Source organism: Polistes fuscatus, unplaced genomic scaffold (genome assembly GCF_010416935.1).
Source record: "Polistes fuscatus isolate 324 unplaced genomic scaffold, CU_Pfus_HIC Scaffold7, whole genome shotgun sequence".
Lineage (NCBI taxonomy): Eukaryota > Metazoa > Arthropoda > Insecta > Hymenoptera > Vespidae > Polistes > Polistes fuscatus.
Window position 1 is genome coordinate 4,142,593 of NW_025113151.1, and position 13,685 is coordinate 4,156,277.

Genomic DNA, 13,685 nt, shown 5'->3' on the forward strand with positions numbered 1-13,685 from the left:
ATTAATAATTAATTATATAATTAATAATTAATCTTTTTTTTTCAAATTTTAATTCACATCTTTTATGATTTTTATTATTTACAATTGATATATATTTTATTCATAAGTTATATACTTCCTTGTTATGTTATAATTATTTTTTAAAGAGAGAGAGAGAGAGAGAACATAAAAGTCAAGCCATCACGCAAGTCGTTCCGCCATGTTTAATAGCTCAACTCCAGCGCCATTATTACTAAAGATATCAAAAAACGGACATTAGTATATTTATGTTAAGATAAATTATATTTTACATATTTTCAATATAACACCAATGTTACCAAAGATCTGATTTTTACCTAAAATAAGTAATTAAAATATTAAAATTATTTACATTTTTATTCGTATTATTGAATCCGCATATACAGAAACTTTTAAATTATTTGAAGTAAATTAATTCCAAGTAAAAATATATTTTTTAATTATAAACAAAGAAAAAATTTTGTTATTTTAATCGATGCATTTAATTGAATAATTGTTTAAGAATTATTAAAATATTTTGTGATTTCGTTCAATTTCGTTTACCGCTATCTCAATTTAAAATAACGCAAGATGGCGCTTATTTTAACTAAACGTATTTGAATAGTCTTCTTGTTATACGTGATTTGTATTAACACGCCGACACATACATACCCGGTACAAGGTGGCACGTATTATTTCTAATATCCTTGAAATTAAGTTTTTTCGAGGATGCAGATTTTACGACAATTAGATGTGCACCCAAAAGTTCGCGAAGAGGCTGATATTTTAATTCGAACATTCAGCGGTGCTATCGGTAATATATGTTTTGTATTATAGGTTAGAAAATGAAGTTTATCATATTTATTTAAGTTTTAGTATATCTTCGTGCTTTATTATTTCATTATGATATTTGTTTATCTGAGTTTTTAATAGATTGCTTTTATTTTATTTTTATTAACCAAGAAACTATTGAATGTTTAATTAACCTCACAATTTGGTGTTCTTATTTTCAATGAATAATATTCTTTGTTCAATTTTTAAATTTCTTTTATATTTTTTGTAATATATAATAATTGTTATTTACTTGTTATACTTCACATTGTTTAATAATCAAAAGACAAAAGATACCGTGAGTGTTGAATATCAGTGTCCATTGTTTACATTTGATTATTAGTAAATATAGAAATAATTGCCATCATTAGAATAATAGAATTTGTTTTAAATAATGAAATAATTATTCAAGTGAAATTAAAGATTAAATAAGATTTGCATTTTTGCAGTGACTATCATTAGTACTTTCATCATGGGTATATTGTTTTTATCTGAAGTTAACTATTATCTTACACCTACTCTAAGTGAAGAATTATTCGTTGATACATCAAGGGGGTCAAAATTAAGAATTAATTTGGATATAATAATTCCTGCAATATCATGCGATCGTAAGTATATTATAATAGATATTTTATTTATAATCAATAATAAAAAGACTAATATTCGCATAACGCACTAATATCGCAACGACAAAGCTGTATCGAAAGGGTTAATTTCTAAGCTCTATATTTTTAATATATATATATTAAATATTATTATTATTAATGAGCAAAAGAAATATTATATTATACTATATTATGCTATAGAGATAACAGTAGAAAAAACTTTTAGATTGTCTATTATTGTTTAAATCAGTGTTTCTCAAACTATATTCTGCAGAAAGCCAATGTGCTCTATAAAAAATTATAAAAATTATTATAAGCTTCTTATGATTTTAAATACTATACCAAGTTGTAACATAAACTCCAATACTATACCAAGTTGTAAACTCAAGCAATCTACATTTGTTTAATTTATTTATTAATTTACATTAGCATAGATTAACTAAAAGTTTAGGAAACACTGGTCTAAATATCAAAATAAAAATTTAAAAAAAAGAACAAATTTTAATGTCACAAAATATTTCAGATGCAAGATATACATTTAGGAATTTTCCTTGTTTAATTCTCCATTAAATACTGATAGTGTTCGTAAACAATGATAACAGATTTCAAATATCTGTTAATTTTGCTTCCAAGTAATTCAGAATAATTTGCAAAAGCTGGTATAAAAGTTTTAAAATACGACAATTAATAATAAATCATGAAAAGAAAAAATTGATCTACGAAATAATAGATATTTTAAAGATAATTATAATTTATTATTGGAGATATTATAAAATATTATAGAAATAAAGATTAATTTAAATCAAATGTCCAAATAGCTGTCCACAAATTTTAAATAATCGTGATAGATGCTCTGTTGTGAGAGAAACTAAAACATTTCAATATTAATGTTCTAAGGTGGCTACGAAGTTACAAAAAAAACATGACGTTTTAGTAAAGCTATTAAATGGCCAAAGACTACTCATACTGGAGAGCTGCAATGAATAAATCATTAAAAAAAAGCTATATATCAATTTAAAAAATAGAATAAAGAAATATTCTTAAGGAAAACCCTTTATGGGTTAACATTACCCTTAATGGGTAATGTTATTTCCGTGAATAGAAGCGAATTTAATATTAACGGTAATGAGAGGATGAGAGCGTAGTGGAAAGCAAAAAAACACTTACTTCAAAGCATTTAACACCAATAATGAAATATAGGAACAAATCAATTATAGTTTAGCGATATATGTTAAGTTTTGCCGGTGTTCTTGATAAAAATAAATATTAAAAAATTTACAAAAATAATTCTTCAAAAAATCCCTATAGAGAAATTTTGAAAAATTTTCACTAGAATAAGAGTCTTAAGCACAAGGTTTAGTAGTTTATAAATTTCTACTTCTATTAAAATATCAATTACATCATTATTATTTTATATATATTTTTATTCTGAGAAAACGTTTATACCATATTATCAAGTATATGAAATATGCAATTAAGTATTAAACTTTTCTTAAAGAATCATTATTATAATTTTATACGTATAATTAGTAAAGTGTTTCCGAAACTTTTACTGGCTTTTAAATTCATCCTTTTTCGGTATTATGTTTAAAATTCAAATAACAATAAATAATAACTTAAAAGTGTTTTTATATTGCTATCTTCATAGGGTAGTGTAACATATTTTATTGTTCTTGTACGTTTATTGGAAATATAGAATTTAAAAATTAATATTGTATTAGTTTCTGAATCTTTTTATAATCGACTATATGTATTACAACTTTTTACATCTAAAATTGATACTAATAAACCTACATATTTGTTTTAGTTTTATCAATTGATGCCATGGATACAACAGGTGAACAACATCTCCAAATAGAACATAATATTTTTAAACGACGCTTGGATTTAAATGGAAAACCTATAGAAGACCCACAAAAAGCAAGTAGGTGTACAAGCGATTTATATTAAAATTTGAAATATCGTGTCATATATATGTAGTAAATCCATATTTCTACAAACAAAATTATTTATAAATATTTTAATAATTTTTTATTCAAACAAAAATGATTTGATTAATTATTTATTATACTTTAGAAACAAGTAAATCTTAATTTTATTAACGTCTTAAATATATATACATAGAGAGTGTCCCAAGGTTTATCGGCCAAATTGCAAGAGCATATTCTACAAGTGAAAATAAAAAAAAATGTTATTTGAAATTCGGTTAAATTTTATAACTTTATTACAAAGTTATAAAGAAATGAAATTGAAATAGGTAACAGCAGATTTAACGAACCAATGAGCAAGTCACTAAGCATAGCTGCTCAAACATTACTAATATCAACAAAAATTACTTCATAGGCAGATATAATATGTACAAATCATAGATGTTCGATATGTCTTTTTTCTATTTAAATGCAATTCTGACGTCTATGGACTGACATATACTTCCAAATATTCCTTGAACAAGTGTATTTCTAAGTAAATTCTTTTGTGTACACTCACACTATATCAATGCTCATAAATAACAAAAGTTAATTTACATCGAAAGGGTTGATTTTGAGACCCATGATAGACATTTTTTACTTCTCTCAATAAGTACTATAAGTTCTTAAAAAATCGGCTTATATACATGTAGCGATCTACGCTATTCAGCCAAATTCTGTATATGTCTAAACTTAATAGTATTATTATTAACAATACATTTAATATATTTTACATTAATCTTATATTTAATTAATATTGTATTCAATGAGTATTGCAAGATCTAATTATTATATTGCTTCATAGATATTACAGATACAAAGGCTCTAAGTAAAACTACAGAGAAGGTAATTAAATAGTACTGTTATTTATATTCACACTAGAGATATTTAATTTTTCAACATACAATGTAAATATTTCAATGTTTTCGATTAAAGAAAATCGATAATTTATGTATGTTTTTATAGACAGTAGGAAATATTACGACTGAAGCATGCGGAGACTGCTATGGAGCAGCTAACGAAGCATTAAATATAAAGTAAGTTGGCTTATAAATTTGACATATCGTTTATAAGAAAGGGCTTTGACAAATAATATTTTTAGATGTTGTAATACATGTGAAGATGTGAGAGAAGCTTATAGGCTTAGACAATGGGCTCCTCCTGTTCCATCTACGATCAAACAATGTCAAAATGATAAATCGGTAGAAAAGATGAAACATGCTTTTACGCAAGGTTGTCAAATTTATGGTTATATGGAGGTAAATAGAGTGGGTGGAAGTTTCCATATTGCACCAGGTGATAGTTTCTCCGTTAATCATGTACATGGTATGTTAAAATTTATTCATTTATGTTAATACATTAAGCACGATGTCAGTCCCTGGGAACTGACAGTGAATTTTTTATCTGTGCAATGGCTTTCCTTGGTAGTTGCCTTTTTATTATTCCTGATTATCTATTGTTTATCCTTTATATTCTTCTATATTGACTATGCCGCTCCTATAGCCCAAACAGACTATAAAACACCATCATCATTACAGTATAAGTGTTATGTTCTATTTATACTTTATAAATGAACATCTCGCTGAGTAATCATCACTGTGTACTATTTGAATGGAAAGTAGAGCAAAATCGACTATTCTTCGTCTCAATTTAACATGACTCACAAAATCCGTCATTTAAGTTTCGGACTAAATATACCAGGAAAAACAAACCCGATGGATGATGTTCTTGTAGTTGCGCTGGAAGGTATGCTATTGTTTTCTTAAAAGTATTTTATTAAGAAATCAACAATATGCTTTAGTATTACAACCTTATGTAACGTAAAGGTGCTCTGTTCATATAGTTTCTAAAGTATTAGCATCGTATTCCCATTCCGATAGCCATAAATACACCAAATGTACCACCACCCTGAATCATACTTTTACCAAGTTGAGTTATCAATTCTCTTCCTCTTAATCTGTATCTAAATAAAACAAGAATCAATTAACATTATATTTAAACAATTTTTTTTTTCTATTTTTTTAAGTAGATTATATTTCTTATATACTTGATGGCTGAAAATCCTGTAAGAATTGCACCAGAGGCTATACCAACACAAAAACCCATGGTGAAACCCATCCTAACCCTATCCCAGCATGTAGCTTTGTGCTGTTGCACTACACTTGATGAAATTGGCATTGTGATCTATAAATTAACATTATAGCTTATTAGCATTTATTGTTAACATTTTTTAATAGTAATATTGTTCGAAATTTATTACTTTTTTTTTATTTTATTACATAATTTCTTTGATAAAACTAACTAATCATAAATATGTAATAATAAGTATAATAAAAACATAAGAGAAATATCTTTTTATCTTACTATGAAAGAAAGAAGAAACAAAAAACCATTAACGAGTAATTAGTATTTATTTTATAAATCACTAATGCACTCACCGTATATACTTGTATTAATCACTTGGAAAAGCGTATTTCTATCTTTTTTTGTGTTTTCAGTCGTTTAATAAGCCGGGATCCAACTTATGTTACAATTGAGACGCCATATTAGTTTTACGGTAAAACGTAATGGCAGCAACATGTTTCTATTACTTCCGTTTCAAATGACTTCAATATATCGATATTTGCATGGCGGTTTATTTGAATGAAAAATTTGTATTATACTAAAAAACTTCATTTAAGAAGTCATTTAGGTCAAAAGTTTTGAAAAAATCCACCATTTCTTTTTGCATATATTGTAGGTAAATACTTTTAAGAATGTAATGCAAAAATTTGGACATTAAAATTTTTATTTTAACTTTTATTCGAATGTTTCTCGAAAGACGATTTGTCACATTTGCGTAGGTAACAAAAAGAAAAATACAAAACCGATTACGGTAAATTTTGTATACTTTATTCTGTATACTATTAGCTATACTTAAGACTAAAATTGTAAAAATAGTTACATAATTAAAAATTTTAAAAATAGAAAACATTCAAAAAAGAGTAGAAAATTCCGATACTTTGAGTACAGGCCATATTTGTCTTTCCTTTTATTAGGACGAGTCACGAAACTTTTCAGAGGCATTACATTCCAGAAGTTCCATTTTTCCTTTTCATAAATTTGTTTTCTATAAGTTAAAAATTTAATAATATTACACTAAAATTGTCACATTTGCGTAGGTAACAAAAAGAAAAATACAAAACCGATTACGGTAAATTTTGTATACTTTATTCTGTTACGATAGCAGCTTAAGACTAAAATTGTAAAAAAAGTTGTACATTTAAAAATTTTAAAAATAGAAAACCTTCAAAAGAGTAGAAAATTCCGATACTTTGAGTACAGGCCATATTTGTCGTCCTTTTATTGGAACGAGTCACGACTTTTCAGAGCATTAAATTCCAGAAGTTCCATTTTTCCTTTTCATAAATTTGTTTTCTATAAGTTAAAAATTTAATAATATTACACTAAAAAAATCAAAATCATAATTCGTTGTTTTCATAGACAAAAAATAAATTTACAAAAATACCTTATACTTTTGCACTGCTTGACCAGAATGATCCTTTTAAATTATATGTATGTATATTTTATTTGTTTCCCTTTAGAGTTTACAAGGGCTACTTCCGCTTATACAACTTTTATATTCCTTATCTCTTCACTAATTTACAATCTAATCTTTTATATACATTACATTCTACTTATATATACTTATTTAAACTTTTATATTATTTCTATACATGATGAACCCTTTAAATTGTTCAATTTAATTGTATTAATAATAATGTAAATATATCCTAATAAATGTTTGGTTTTTGGTTTTCAGGAGCAATGATGTTTTACCATTACATAAAAATTGTACCAACTACCTACGTACGTGCAGATGGTTCAACTCTTTTAACAAACCAATTTTCTGTAACACGACATGCTAAACAAGTATCTCTTTTTACCGGTGAATCAGGCATGCCTGGAGTATTTTTCAGTTATGAATTAAGCCCTTTAATGGTTAAATATACAGAAAAGGCTAAGTCTTTTGGACACTTTGCGACAAATACTTGTGCAATTATTGGCGGTGTTTTCACTGTAGCAGGATTGATAGATTCACTTTTATATCATTCAGTTAGAGCGATACAGAATAAAATTGAATTAGGTAAATATAATTAAATTTGACAAATTTGACAAAGACAACATGAAAAAGGATTATTATAGTCAACACTATGAAGTGTGTGCTATTTTCAATTGAACTTTTTTCGATTTTCTATTTGCACAAAGATGATCCACATTATATAGTATGTTTGCAAAATAAATAATATGGAATCTGTACATTGGAACCATATTACAAAAGAATCTCTCAGAAAATGCGAACTTTGTACATAGCAAAGCTAATCAATAATTACAATCTATGTATTATAACATTTTATTACAAAGTTTTGGACTGTTTAATCATCATTATCATTAAAATCAACGATAATCGTCTAGACCAATTGCGATGTAAAATATTTGTGTATACAAATGTGTAAATACCAGAAAAAGAGAAAATCATAAAAATAAAAAATTAATATAAAAATATGAAAGCAAAATGTCAACAAAAAAGGCGTTTATCTATATAAAATAAAATTTTTTATTTACAATTAATTGTAAATCAATTAAGGTAAAAGACCCGACTATGAGACAGATGTCTCTTCCGATGAAACATTCCAATAAATAGAAAATATTTCAACTATGCATTTATTTAAATTAAATTTTAATTAATTAAAATTTTAATTTAAACCGCGTTTGGCTACCGAAGGTTTTTAAAAAAAACACGATCGAAAAAGTAGCGCCAGACCACCGTCAATTGTCTGTATCGACGAAATGCGCTAGCATTTTTGGACATGATATATGAAGAGTGCGAAAGCAGCCCGTGGTAGTTAAACGGTTAATTACCATATAATATGTACACATATTACAGAAATATACGCAGAAATAATGAAGGAGATGAGCTACAATTCTAATATGCGATTATTTCTTCAGAAATATAAGAAAAATCTATTTCTTTTACAATTTCTAGCTCAGGTAATGCAAACAATAACAAGGAAAATAATAGTCATATCGCTAACAAAGGTTTTTTTTTTTTTAATTAATTAATAAATATGCCTGATTTTATATTTTATTTTAATATATCTTTAATTATATAGACATCACAGTAACTTCAGATGAATCTTTCTCACAAATATTTACTTTACCTACGGAATTTTTACCGAAAAAAAAGAAAATTAAATTAGAATCGACTGGAAAAAAGGAATCTCCTTCAGCAACTACCTCAGATGCTTGGTGGCCACAACATCTTGAAAAAGAAGAAAAAAGAAAATAAAGCAATAAAAGATAGCAAAAAAAAAGAGCTTCAAGAACAAAGACAAAAGATTGTTGATGAAATAGAAAAATTAGAATCACAAAAAAAAGAATTAGCAACAAAAATCAAAGAAGATTCAGTTAAAAGAAAATTAAAAAAGAAAAATCTTAATTTTTGTTTCATTTTAATTTATCTTTTACTATCTATTTTTTTATTATTTAATGTTAATGACACTTTAATAAGTATGTATTTCTTTTTATTAATTTCGTATAAATATTTACGTATACCTAAATTTTAGACAATTTAAAAGTTACTACACTTAATTGTATAGTATTATATATATTTTAAATGTTATATTCGAATAAAATTGAAAATTCAAATTGAATTCACTCCTTTTTTTATGTTTCATAAACACGGACATAATGAGTGAGTTACTAGGTGCGGGTTACGTTTACACTATCTCATCGTAGGTCTTAAGTCACATTAGTTTTTGTTTAAATAAAATTATTTTATGCATTAAAATTAAACTTATAAAGCGATTTTTTACTCTAAAAGGTATCAAATTATTTATTTAAAAAAAAATAAAAAGAATTTACAATATAAATTATTTTTAATTACCTGAAGTACTGAGGGCATCTACATAACCCATCTCAGAGTTGGGTCTTTTATCTTACATAATAGATTTCAGAAATGAATCATAAGTCTCTGTAGATGTTTTTGCTACATTTTGACAAAATTGGTCATTCGTGCCACTGATCAGAGCTATGAGTGAAACATACATTGGTTTAGTTGGATCGTACTGCGCTCTACCCAACTTTACCAAAAACTTATGCCTCTGCTCTAATCTATGTTTTCTGCATAACAAAACGTGTGGTTGAGATGAGATAAATTCATGAGATAATTTCATTTCATTATGCGCATAATCAAATGTACTGATTATATTTTTTTTACCTGAAAATATAAAAGATAATTACAACTTTACTCAGTAATCGATAGAATAAATTTGATTGACGCTTTTATACAAGGTATCCTAGTTTTTTCCACAGAATTTTACTGATATATTTTATAAATAAAAATAAAAAAAGAATTTTATAAATATGAGCTCTTAAATGTTTATTAAAAAAGTTATAACAAGAATATAAAATGATAATAGACTAGTGTTTTGTCAGCATAGCATAAGAATCATTGCCAATATATATTTGATTATGTGACAATAACATATTCGGAGTTCACTTTTTACTACAAAATTTATGGATCTAATTGGATAGTTGTTTAGTATATTATATAGTACCAGTAAGGCAATAAAATGACCATTACCTCCAAAATGGAACAAAATAGATCAAGGAGGAGCAATTCCTTTGTCTCCAAAATTACTAAATATCACACCAATGGATTTTTACTTACAGGAAACAGTAAAAGAAAAAAATTATTATCGTTAATTAATAAGAATGGAAGCAAAGGATTAGTAACGTATTAGGTGCAATTATGTAAAATAAACAAGAAATTCGTAATGCAATAAATTCTATTCTCCATAGACGCATCTTGCATTCATGATAATGAACATTTTGAAATGGAATTATAATTTGAATCAATAATCTATTCCTATACGATATCGAGAAGGAAAACAATTCATTGCCATTCTGTAGTTTTGTTCTAACTTTTTAATAAGATGTTTAAAAACTCATATTTATATAACATTTTTGTTTTATATTTACTGATAAGTATTCCGATAAAATTTTGCTGAAAATAATTGAGACATCTTATATAAGTTGACGTTAAAGAAAATTCTTACATTTCATCCATATTTTAGGTTGATTTAATAGTATCGCTTTCATTTCATATTGATTAAAACCCATTAATTCTTTGACAATGAATGTATTTTCTCTTATGTGACTCATCTTGTATGTTATTAATTTCGAATTTTTAGTCGTCAATTGTCTTACTTCTTTTCCGTTGAGATGAAAAGTAGTTTGAAAATATGCTAGCCTAGTATCTATAATCTTAGTAGAAAAATTTAACCATTTAGGATTAATGCAAATGATCGTTTTGATCATATTTATATCGAACTGATGAAATCTCAAATATCTTATTCTCGTATGTAAATCATCCATGTCCACTTTAAATAGATATGGATTTCTAGTGAAGAATTCACCTAAATAGTCACCAGGTACACCACAATCATGTAAGAATCTTATGTATGGAAACAGATCTTTATCAAAATCTTTACTCAACAAAAATTCCATCAGTTCTACGTTAGTCTCATGTTTATATAATTTCACACCAAGCTTTATTAATCTTTGAATAGTTTCAGAACTGTTTGCATATTTTGCTATATTATAACTAGGAAGTTGATAATTTCCAATATGAGAAATGTCTTCGTTACAGAAGTCTAAAGCTTTAGGTAATTTGATATACTCATCATAAATACTTAAATCATCTACATTAGTTATTGTCCTTTGAATCCAATCAGAACTGTTTGATTGAGTTTCTTGTAGATTTTGCACAGGTATAACTTTATTTTCTAAATTCCACGCTTTTTCAACATAACCTCTTCCCTCAGGTTTAGATTCAATCGTTGGAGAATGTGCATTGGGATTAATCGAGTTATTTACATTTCTATTTTTTGACAGAAATTGTTTTTTAAAAATATTTGTTATAACATTAATTTGTTTTGCATTACTAAGGCTGACATAACACCGTATAGACCACATTTTGATAAGAATTTATAGTTGTAAATTAACCCTTTCTTTTTTCTAACCTCCTTTACTTTTTAAAATGTATGTATAAATACATTTCTGAAGGCACACACATGTTTTTATACACTAAAAATTAAATATAATTATTTAAAATTCTATTACAATATAATTCTATTGTATATACGTTCAAAGAATATATCATATACTATCAAAGAATACTGTATTTGATAGTTTGTCACGCCTCTGGTGGCGAAAACTGCTATTCGCTCGATTCCGTTCCAACCACTGAGCAAGACACACGCGTTTTACTAGCAGCGACCAAAGACTGAACACTAGTCACTACTTCCGTTTTTCTTTGTTATATTTGTTAAATTTGTAATATATATTTTTGTAAGTCTTTTTTGATACGTTCAAAGTATAAAATATTCTAATAATATATTTCCCTAGTGAATTAATTATTTTTGAATATTGTTGAACACGTTACAGTTAAGTACCTACTATCGCCTTCTGGTGGTTAGGTTAGTAATTAAGATAAATCTGGTTAGAAAAAAAAGTAGACTTGTAAGCTTTTATTTACTTCTATATTCTTTGATAGCGTTATAATTTTTAATAATATATTTTTTCGAATTAACGCTAGAAAATAATAGAATTATTAATAAATAAAGTAAAAATAAATAAATATTCGAATATATATACATTGACTGCAAGAAAGATCAACAATTTTAAACAAATAGACATAAAAACAATATAAAAATAAAAATACTAGATTCATCACTGTGTATTACAATGAAATCACCAAACAGTCCAAAAAATTATCGAAAGGTTATATTACTAAAATGTAATACATATTTGATAATATGTAATTATCTCGGGATAGTATTCTTGTGATTTTCAAAGCAAATATTAAAATTAATATTTAAAATACAAATATAAATGTTGTCCTTTAACACGTTGAGCACCACGCGAATTCTTAACAAAATCCTGGTCAGGCCACGCGCGTTACTTACTAACCAGCGCTACCGACACTGAACTTTTCGATTAGGCCGCGTCAGTCATTGGTGAGTGACAGTCAACTGTTTTTTCAATAATAAGTAACGCGCGTGGACTGACCGGAATTTCCTTAACCCATTCCAGACGGCGATTTTTTTCAAACACGGTCCCCAAGAGCGAAATTTTTTTTTCTTTATATTGTTCATTTTTAATAAAAAAATTTGTTTGGTATGGAAATCACCCAATTCATAAGTGAATTCGCATAAATAAAATGATTGCACACCGTGTGTACACCTCGCTCCTCAAAATATTTTTATTGTTAGGAGCGGATTGAACATCATGTGTGCAATGTGAGATAAAATAAAAATACATCATTAAAATTGATAAAGAGTTATTTCAAAAATAGTTAGATAATATAAAATCGTTATTTTGCTTTCAATAATGAAGAATAGAATATAATACAAAAAAACTTTTTAAGAAATAGTAGAAAGTCAAAAAAATAAGTTGAATAATGAAGAAAATAATATAAACGAAAAATAAATTTAAAAAAAAATCTCTAAAGGTAATAAAGTAATTTAACTCAGTAATGAAAAAGAAAATTTAATTTGTAAATACATTTTTAGAAAATAATAAACTGATCGTAATGTAGCTATACATTAGTTGGTTGATGATACCGCTTGAGACATTTTTACAAACATAATCCAGGATTTCTGACACAAGTAGGGCAACAAACCGATGCAAAATTTTGTTTTTCTGTACTTTACAGATACTATTAATACAAAAACAGTCTTACCTTGACGACTATTTTACTCAGAATAACTGATAATTGCTCATTTCTACTATCGTTCATTTGGTGTGCAACTCGTCTTTTTGCCTCGGAAAGAAATTGCACACATGGTGTGCAATCGGTCTCGAATGGGTTAAGAATTCACGTGGTGCTCAACGTATTAACCCTTTCGCGGCTAACAGCACCTTTAGGCGCTCAACTATAGATGCTCCGTCATATAAACAACATTTAATATTAGTTTATGCAAGTTAATATAAGTTTCCTGTAAAATTTATATGAACAACATTAATAAAAGAAATTTCATATAGGACAACGTGCCAGTTTAAAAGTTAATTTTGAGGAAAACGATGCACCAAACATATACTCCTTGCTTTTAAACAACAATACACATTTCCTTTGATTAATTAACAATTATTTTAATATTTTAATGCACTCTACTCAAATTACAGGAAAATTTTACCCTCGAAGTCATCATTATGAGGGAGTGCTAAAATAATTACATAA

General features: G+C 26.5%; 3 protein-coding genes across 6 annotated transcripts; 1 reads left to right on the forward strand and 2 right to left on the reverse strand.

Annotated features, from left to right (window-relative positions):
* Positions 1 to 539: 539 nt before the first annotated feature.
* Positions 540 to 7,908, forward strand: LOC122523990 (endoplasmic reticulum-Golgi intermediate compartment protein 3). Its single transcript, XM_043646007.1, has 8 exons — positions 540 to 811; positions 1,278 to 1,436; positions 3,241 to 3,357; positions 4,206 to 4,246; positions 4,367 to 4,437; positions 4,503 to 4,730; positions 5,025 to 5,146; positions 7,203 to 7,908. Exons 1-8 carry the CDS (start codon positions 727 to 729, stop codon positions 7,538 to 7,540), a joined length of 1,161 nt encoding a protein of 386 aa, XP_043501942.1. The 5' UTR covers positions 540 to 726; the 3' UTR covers positions 7,541 to 7,908.
* LOC122523989 (reactive oxygen species modulator 1) lies at positions 5,158 to 5,949 on the reverse strand. Its single transcript, XM_043646006.1, has 3 exons — positions 5,839 to 5,949; positions 5,448 to 5,584; positions 5,158 to 5,363 (listed from the first exon to the last, which is right to left on the reverse strand). The coding sequence occupies exons 2-3, from the start codon at positions 5,576 to 5,578 to the stop codon at positions 5,255 to 5,257; spliced, it is 240 nt and encodes a 79-aa protein (XP_043501941.1). The 5' UTR covers positions 5,579 to 5,584; positions 5,839 to 5,949; the 3' UTR covers positions 5,158 to 5,254.
* On the reverse strand, positions 5,882 to 11,791 carry LOC122523987 (transcription termination factor 3, mitochondrial). 4 transcript variants are annotated; one of them, XR_006305425.1, is made up of 3 exons: positions 10,501 to 11,791; positions 9,327 to 9,659; positions 5,882 to 6,509 (listed from the first exon to the last, which is right to left on the reverse strand). XR_006305425.1 is itself a non-coding variant. In XM_043646005.1 (2 exons), exons 1-2 carry the CDS (start codon positions 11,417 to 11,419, stop codon positions 9,379 to 9,381), a joined length of 1,200 nt encoding a protein of 399 aa, XP_043501940.1. In that variant the 5' UTR covers positions 11,420 to 11,791; the 3' UTR covers positions 9,300 to 9,378. The 4 variants fall into 4 exon arrangements, 1 of the variants encoding a protein (XP_043501940.1); XR_006305424.1 differs by lacking the exon at positions 5,882 to 6,509 and adding an exon at positions 8,381 to 8,702; XR_006305426.1 differs by lacking the exon at positions 5,882 to 6,509 and adding an exon at positions 9,089 to 9,256.
* Positions 11,792 to 13,685: the final 1,894 nt, after the last annotated feature.